Here is a 9,393-nt window from a genome sequence, read left to right as displayed (position 1 = left end):
ATAAGTGAAAAAAATAATATAAAAAGTTGGTGGAGAAACTAGGTGAAATAAAATACAGTAAATAGTAAAAGTTAATGTGGAAAATAAGTAAAAGAAATAATATAAAAAGTGGGTGGAGAAATTAGGTGAAATAAAATATAATAAAAAATGTAAGTGAAAAAATTTAAAAAGTTAGGAAAAAAATTAAATAAAAATAAATAAATAAAAAATGTAATAGTAAATGAAAAATGTAGGTTGTAACATCCCAATATCTCACACTGGATAGTTCATAATTTATATATTGTAACATTACATTTACGGTAACATCCCGTAATCTCATATTTAAAAATTCATAGTTGATATATGTCTATACATATTTTAAACTCAGATTTCAACTATAAACTCCTAAATATAACTTGAATTCTTCTAACTTATTCTTCGATCTCGTTCTTCATTAGTACTGGATCAGACGACATTCCTTCATCTACTCCCGTATAACGAATTATACGATCATCGTACATACCCAAACACAAACAAGTAGGGTGAGCTAACATGCAACAAATCATTTATAAAACATGCATAATTGCTTTGATACTAACATCATATAATAATTATGTCAGACACCCTCAAACCATCATATCACAATTCCTATTAGACACTCGTTCCACAATACCCAATGAACACCACAATACCCAAAAGACACTCATCCGGATGATACGTTGATGAGCGGTCACGGGAGGTTATGCACTTGTGATGACTTCTACTTCTTCTTACAAATACACTTCCAAAATACTCCATACCATTCACAAGGTTAGTCCTCAACACTATGTCTAAAACCGGCACATAGACCAGGACCTCCTGCTCCTCTCACCACATAATTCATCCCTCTCTACTTGAGACTAGATGATTATTAGAGTATCAGGATAACCTCCAACTACAGGACCCTCAACATCAACATATACACAATTACCACATCATTACAGAATCTCTCCACGAGATTCATACAATGCTCACATTCCTCAACTCATATTATACCATTATGAAATCTCTCCATAATACTCATATCATGTTTAGACGCATAAATTTAAATCCAATATAATAAATTACAATCATCACAATTAAAATTCATAATTTCGTATCTACCACAATAACATGAATTCATTCCAACGAGATATATTGAACAATAGTTTAACAGTACATAATCTGTTCAACAAGATTTAAGTTAAAAGCTTGTCGAGTAGACTTCCAGGAAAGAGAGGTGCGTCACAATGGACAACTTAAGTACCAAGTCTTTTCTTAGCCAAAGTGTTTCTCAACTAGTTTTAACAAATTTCTTATTTACAGATTCAAAATAACAGCATATAATATTGACACAAAAATTCAATATAAAAATATACAGTAAGCATTTACAGTATTCACACAGAATTTCAAGACATGAATAGTAATAAAACAATACTAAATCAGAATATAAAAGCTTAAAAAGGTTAGCTCCCCTACCTCTATTCCAGACTTCTCTTGCTCCGAATTTGTTTCCCCGAAAACTCTTCAGAACCTCTACTCTAAAATTTCTTCCTACTCCAAAAACTTCCTAATTTCTTCTTTTCTCATAATTCTCTCTACTTCTTGGTGCAAAAACTCCATTCCTCTGATTTCTATTTATAGGCCAAAATTTTGGCACTATTTGGTTTTTTTTTTTCCATTCCTTATTTTATTAAAAATATTATTTTAATTCAAATTCTATCTGATCCTCTTTGCACCAACGTGGCTTTCTTATCACTTTGGCACTATTCATTTTTTAATTTTTTGTTTGTTTTTACTATTCACTTTTTACTATTCACTATTCACTATTCACTTTTTACTATTCAATTTTCTTAAAAAAAATCCTAAATAAGTTTTCAAAAATTTGAACCTCTCCTTCTAGAATTACTATAATTTTATATCCAAAATTTATATTTTTCTATTCATTAAAATTATTATTACTAATAAAATGCTAAAATTTACTATTATAAATATTTTTCATGGATCTTACATAGGTGATGTGGAGGATGATGTGGAAGGTAATGTGGAAAGTGTTGTGGAGAGTGAGGTGTGATAAGAAAAAAAAAGTGGTGAGGAAGTAAAAAAATGTGAGATTATTTTGGACCATTGAGCTATGAGTTAAAAGTTTAATTAGGGGGTGCAAACAGTAAAACAAATAATATTTTATTATTTTTTAATTTTTGTTCTTATATTTTTATTTATTTAATTTTGTGATAAATTTTATTTATTTGGACAAAATTGAGTGTTGACAGTATGTTATAAGTTAATTTATGCATAACCCATTTAAGGTAATATGGATGTTGTTTCGTAGGTATTGACATATTTGAAATCTACTCCAAAGAAAATGAATATTATTCTCAAAATATAAACAATTAAAGGAAAAAAGATTACATCATTGTATATTAAATAAATAGAAGATTCATTTCTAAATACTTTATTTTTGTATGATTAACTTGAAGGAATAAAAAAATAAGGCGTTGTAACAAGATCCAAACAAAAGATAGATATATAGAAGTAAAAGTTTTTAAGTTTCCATGATAAGAAATGTATAATCTTACTTGGTTTTGAACTAAAAAATTCTATAAATTTGTATTGTGGAAGTCCATAAATTTGTATTGTGATAAACATCAATTATTTATTACTTCTAATTTTGTTCAACATTATAGACAAAATATGGAAAATGATAAAAAAATTCTTCAAAAGTTGAAGTTTGAATAATTTCTTTTTTGTCAACAAGGTTGAAAGGACAACTAATTAATAGGTCAAAACAAAATCATTTAATAAATATTCTTAAAATAATAAAAAACGCATACTCATGTGAATGCACATATAGTCTTAGTTTTTGGATATTTTTTTAAACAATTTAAAAATTTCAAAAGTATAGAACTTTCAAAATTAAAAGAAATATCCACATTTTCTCAAATAATTTTTTAAGAACTATGTTTTCATTGTGAATATAAATATGTAGGAGCAAAGTAAAGTATGTCTTTGTAGGGTTTAAAAACAATCAAAATCATTTTTAAATAATTTTTAAGAATTATAATGATCATTAATTTTTTTTATTTTGAATGAAAATACGTATTTATTTTGAATGAAAATACGCAACATTGTTAATTTTCAGGTTCACTAAAAAAAGTTAAAATATTTTCAAAATCATTTTTCAAATATTTTTTTAGAAGTATGTAAATCTTAATTTTTCATTTTGAATGAAACTATTTAAGAGTAAGGTTAATCCTTATCCAACCCACAAATTTAAAAAAAACATTTTTGTTTCTTTTGTGCAGTCTTTTATTTTTATTTTTGGGAAAAATAAACATTAAAAAGTTGGATCCTTTTTTCATATTGAATTAGAGTTATCGTCTTAGGACAAACACTATAAGATACTAATATCTTCCTTATGTAAATCATCCTCAAACCCAAAATTCATTTTCGTATACCATGTTTATCTTTAGAGTTGTTATGTAATTTTTCATAACAAAAATTAGTGATAACTCAAAACTCTGTTTTTTTTAATTTTTTTTAGTTTTCTGTTTGTTGAAATTTTAGTTGCGATAGATGATTCTACTTGTGATCTAACTCATAATTTTTAGTTATTTTTAATTATTATTCTTTTTTTTTGTCGTCCTATCATGATTTCACTAATAATTTGTTTTTATATCTAGGTTTTTAATTTATTTTGATCACATATTTTTTTCACTCTATTGAATTTCTATTTTTATAAAAAAAACTTAATTGAGTTTCTATTTTTATAAAAAAAATACATAGTATAGTTTCTTATATTAAATTGTCATTTGAAAATGTCACCTAAAATTAAATATTTAAGTATAATAACTAAATTAGTAATTAAATCTAAATATTTTTAGACTAAGTTGATCACAAGGTATTGAATCAAGTTTTTTTTAAATATTATATATTAGTACTTTTTTTTCTCTTTTAAGTTTATTTTTTCAACATTTCGATCTATAAGGGAATATAAAGGAAAAAAAAATCTTGTACATACTCTGCTCTTCTCTCGAAGTAAAAGTATTCTCTTTAAAGATTTTAATTGTAGTATGGTCCAAGATTAAATCCTTTCATGCTCTCTTTCTCTTTGATGTGGAACAATTCATTATGCAGATTTATTTCCTTTTGACAAATCTTTTAAAAATAGTTGAAGTTCAGTAGAACTAATCAAACAGAAACATTATGTATAAACGAAATTGCCATCTTATAATTCGTGCAAAATGGTAAGTATACATCTCTAATGATATTATATAATAAAGATCATGTACTTCTACATCCTATATTCTAAACTTTAAACTTTAAACCTTTTAAACAAGAGCAAAACACATAATCTCTTCGTCATTTCTTCATATATAGTGAAAGAAAACAACAATTAATGACAAAAACAATGTCACTATATAGTTGGAAACCTCTAGCAAAAGTTCTCAAATCCCATATATTCATTGTTTAGAATCTTCAAGATCATGCTTGATATTCCAACTCCACCTATAGACAGGCATATTAAGAAAATTATGAAAAAAAATACGACAAAAGCAAACACTAGGCAAGTATCAACTAATCGAGAGAGCAAAAACACTCACCCAATGCAATTGCGCTGACAAATATTGTGACAGCCAGGACAAAAATAATTAAAGATGCCCTTTTGAAGATGTTAACAAGCTTGTCAATGAGATGTTGTCCGAGGAATGCTGCAATGGCAGCCACAAGGGTGAGGAAGAATGCTGCCAAACAGTAAGAAACATGAATATGAATTACTTGAAATTCTTGTTTCCTTTGAAAACCGTTCAAGAGAGACTTAAAGGGTAAATGTGAAGTTTAATTTCACCATAAGGAACTGGAAAACGGTTCAAGAGATAATATTGTACAACTGACAAAGATGCTGAGTACATCATTCCGAATGTGGCTGTGGCGCTTGCTACCTGCATAATCATGAAAGATAAGAAGATAAAATAAGGGTGAAAGTGAATGTTCTATTAGAACCTGTGTCATGTATCTATTTCTCTTGACACAAATTTGCATATTATACTAAGTAATACTTTTATAATTATATTTGTAAGTTATTTATGGTACATAAGTTGATGCAAATCTTAGTTTACAAGTTGATTTTGTGAAATTGAATTAGATAAGTCCATTTCTTAACATGGTATCGTATCTGTATATCATAAATTAAAACTCACCTGGGGAGCAATTCCCACTTCTAGAAATAAAGGACCCATGACAAATCCAGAACCTGTACCAAGAAGACCACCAACAATTCCAGACAGCAGAGAACAAATGCTGGCTAGAAATAGATGGTGCAATGGCCAGTGTGTGTGTTGACCACCAGAAGATTTCCCCTGATATAGGGCTTTAGCTTGATACAAGTAAAATCCTACAGTAATTGGTATCTACAAAACAAAAGTGGTGCCAGAATATAATAAGCAATTTCCACTTTGCCACATTTGAGATCAAAGTCTCACTGAATATACAGCTGGTTCAATTATACAATAGATCTTAGCCTCTCTTATGCACATTCACTGATATCTGGCACAACAGAAAAAGAAGTGATCCTAATTGGTTTACCTGTGACAAAATAAGTATCCAGTATGTGACAGAACAGGAAGCTACCAAATTCTGTCAAAAGTTAATAATCCCTTTGAACAGTTAGTTGAAATAACTACACCAGAAAAAAGGAGGAAATGCAAATTCTTCTAATTCTACCAGCAGGAAAAGGAAATTACTTTGGCAATCTGTAAGATAACAAATGCAAGCCACACCAAGAAAATAAGTACAAACTCCTTCCAATAGATGTTGCCAAGGAAGCTCACCTGCATGCACAGACCTTCCTTTATGGCATATAATATCTTAATTTGATCATGTTAAGAACTAGTGAACCAGTGCATACCCACCTCAGTTTTTCTAGTATCCTTTGCAGCCCCTTCTTCTGCAGAACCTGGAAGATGCTTGTATCCCTCTTCCACACTGCATGTTGCTGGAAGAGAATTGGTTAAATTGTAGAATTATATTGAGTCTGTTTCTTGTGACTAGATTAAGTCTTTATTTGAGGAAAAAAATCAATTCATGAACTCACCAGTAGACTCTGAAAGTTTGATAGTTTCCTGATATTATTGTAAAGAAATGGAAGATCAGAATCATAACAGTGCTTGAACATGTGGGTTGTTACTAAGGTGCAAGGTGATTTAAACCCCAAAAATTTGTAGCATTTACCTCTTTGATTTTGGTTTCCTTTTTCCATGTCTCAGAAGCATTGAAGAATGCCCTGATTGATGTCACTGCATGGCCCAAAACAGCAAATTAATCACATCACTGAGTCATATTCTAAGCAAAGTTCAAATCTTCTGTGATTACCTAAACAGAGAATTATTAGAAGAACAGTGACCATCCAATCGGCAAATATTACACTCAAGATAACTCCTATGCTGATTCCAAGCATGAGAGGAGGTTGGATAAGCAGCATCAAATCATAGTCGATAACAGGTTCATCAAGAGTGGGATGTTTTTGTTTCAAGCAGAAAAAAACTGCTGAGGTAGCTGCACCTGTGACCATACCTACAAAATTGACTCCATAAAATTAAGGTTTGTTTCTACTTATATACTATAATTTGGTTTTATCGATTTGAGATCTTCAACAAACAGTCAAAACCGGTTTACTGGTCTATAAACAAGCAGTTTCTGAACAGATGATTGCAGAAAGTGATAGAGAAATGCTTACACTTTGAAATGGAAACTGCTGATTTTGGATCAAACCCAAGAATCAGGATTAGCATTGGCACAAAGATGCCACCACCCCCTACTCCACCAACACTTCCAAATGCTGCTCCCAAGATTCCAATCAAGGTTCCCACAACAATCCTCCAGCCAAATTCCATTTGCTATTCATAATTGAGTAATCAAATTTGTTCTTTCTTAATCTCTGAAGTTAGATAAGTAATAGCCAGAGATTACAGATATCTATTTATCTGTCTATCTCCTTACACAATAAATCAACAGAACAAATTCATCTTAACAGTGACATATCAACACCATCATACAATACAAGTGTTACTTATCTTATAATGCATAAAAGCAATACATTACAGTGAATTAAGGGACTAACTTCCATTGCTAATGAATTAAGGTATTAGTTTGAATGAGAAGGAGAGTGATTAATGAAGAGAGACACAATGTAATGTGATGGATGCAAGAACTTACTGGCCACACATGTTGATAACCCAAATGGCTCCATATGATTTCCAAGACTTTGATATGGTAAGAAAATGGGTTTGCTTCATTGGTTCTAGACACTTCAGTTTTAGTGCTTGCTTTAGCATAGATCATGACACACAGCAGCAAAAAAATTAAGGAAAAAATAACCACTTTTCTCATGATTGATCACCCAATTGTTCCAGCAAAAGTGAAAGGAAAACCAGAAGAAAAGAAGATGTCTGCTATGCAAAGCAAAACAGGTATGATATGTGTTTTAAAACTCTGACAGTTAAGAAATGTATGTTTCTTCAAGCAAGGAAATTGGCATGTTCTTCATGAGTTCCACATTACACATTTTAATATTATAAAAAAGATTGAGTTTTGATTTTAGTTTTGTAAAGAAAAAATTGTATTCACATCATCTAGAACAGTTTTCTTGAAAACTTATCTCCACTAATCTCAACTGAGCAGCATTACACATTTTGGAATTATTAAATGTATTTAATGTTAAAGTACATTTTTGTTTATATTTGGTGATAATTGAATTATTAAACTTAAATAAATAAAAGTAATAATAAAGTTCATTTTTTTAGCTAACCAAACATTTTAAAAATAAAAATAATAAATTGAATTCTTTAAAAACTGTAAATTTTTCTATGAAAAAAAGAAGAGGAAAAAATCTGTACCGTATTATTACATTAAGAGAAAGGGGAAATGTATTAAAAACTCATTTATAAATATAAATCAGTGTATTTTATTATTTGTGACAAAATTCGATAATAATACTTATTATTTTATCTGTAATTTGACATCTCCCTAATTTATTTATTGTCGGCTTCTCATTTTATTAGAATCTTCTTTCTCTCTCAAAATCATATTTTATTATTTGTGACAAAAATTCGATAATTAATAGTTATTATTTTATCTGTAATTTGACATCTCCCTAATTTATTTATTGTCATCTTCTCATTTTATTAGAAACTTCATTCTCTTTCAAATCATATGGCGTAATAACTTATTGTGAATGTTTTCTTTGCTCTAAATTTTTGCATTGTTATAAATGTACGTTTTATGTTCTATGAGTTGTAATTTTTTCACTACAATTTATTTTTTCTTTTTCTTTTTATTTATTTTAAACTTTAACGTGTTTTCCTTCGTTATAATTACTAAAACTATAGATTGAAGGCATAAGAGAAATTGTTATTCGTATTCTATACATAGAAACAAAATATTTTTTTGGAATTACACACCAAAGAAAATCTTTCTAAATTTAACAACAAAGTTAAAATATATTTCAAGTTGAACATTATTGAGATTGTTCGGACTCGGATAAGAATGCAGCTTTTGAACGAATGGTCTGACTGTCTCAATTATAAAACAATAATAAAGTGGCCTACAAGCTGGGAGTTAGCAAATTCTGATCTGTGAAATTGACATGGAATGAGTGTCTTTTGGGTTGTTCCAAGGGTCAACAATGTTTTTTATTTTATTTTATTTAATCACATGTACTAATTTCAAGGGTTATTTATAGATGTGGAAAAAAATGTAATACCCAAATTTTCATTTCCTAAAATCTATAATCAATAATAATTAAAATAAAAGTTTATTTGTTTTATTCACAATCTCAACAATAAAAAAATCATTATTTTACATTCATATAAGAAAAATAATAAGACTTAACGAATATCTCAAATATATATATATATATATATATATATATATATATATAAAGATTAACTATTTTTTTTAAGTATTATACATCTTTCTCAACACATATACGATTATATGCTCTCCTATAAAATATATTATCACGAGTGAAAATTACAACCACAAAAGTAAAAGAGATGAGCTAACATACAAAAAATCAATTATAATATAACCATTCATCCAAACCTTATGTAGTCACGTGTCTCACAACGTCATACAATTACACTGATTATTTCATACAACAACACAAAACATGTTATCATCGCAAACAATACAATCATCAGTGATATCAACATTAGGAAACTGAGTTGTAACTCTCACATGTAACTTACCAGTACAGGTGTCACCTCTCATTACTCTCCTCAGAAGCCCCGACAAAGTATACATATGTCACTTCCCATTAGTCTCCTCGAGAGCCCCGACGAAGTATACATGTGTCACTTTCCATTACTATCCTGGAGAGCCTCGACGAAGTACACC

General features: G+C 29.0%; 1 protein-coding gene across 1 annotated transcript; it reads right to left on the bottom strand.

The window, feature by feature from the left end:
* Positions 1–4,335: 4,335 nt before the first annotated feature.
* Positions 4,336–7,536, bottom strand: LOC124823043 (sulfite exporter TauE/SafE family protein 3-like). Its single transcript, XM_047295171.2, has 12 exons — positions 7,213–7,536; positions 6,734–6,893; positions 6,370–6,570; positions 6,229–6,293; positions 6,092–6,119; positions 5,910–5,992; positions 5,742–5,828; positions 5,584–5,634; positions 5,199–5,408; positions 4,847–4,940; positions 4,602–4,742; positions 4,336–4,506 (listed from the first exon to the last, which is right to left on the bottom strand). Exons 1-12 carry the CDS (start codon positions 7,384–7,386, stop codon positions 4,433–4,435), a joined length of 1,368 nt encoding a protein of 455 aa, XP_047151127.1. The 5' UTR covers positions 7,387–7,536; the 3' UTR covers positions 4,336–4,432.
* Between the last annotated feature and the right edge of the window lie 1,857 nt (positions 7,537–9,393).

The sequence above is a fragment of the Vigna umbellata genome, chromosome 1 (assembly GCF_029865625.1).
Source record: "Vigna umbellata cultivar VRB3 chromosome 1, Vumbellata_1.0, whole genome shotgun sequence".
Classification (NCBI taxonomy): domain Eukaryota; kingdom Viridiplantae; phylum Streptophyta; class Magnoliopsida; order Fabales; family Fabaceae; genus Vigna; species Vigna umbellata.
This window is presented reverse-complemented; position numbering and strand designations above follow the sequence as displayed.

Coding starts and splice junctions, on each gene's coding strand:
- LOC124823043 (XM_047295171.2), bottom strand. CDS start 7,386: ATGAGAAAAGTGGTTATTTTTTCCTTAATTTTTTTGCTGCTGTGTGTC. Junction 6,894..7,212: donor GTTATCAACATGTGTGGCCA/GTAAGTTCTTGC, acceptor AATTATGAATAG/CAAATGGAATTTGGCTGGAG. Junction 6,571..6,733: donor AGCAGTTTCCATTTCAAAGT/GTAAGCATTTCT, acceptor TCAATTTTGTAG/GTATGGTCACAGGTGCAGCT.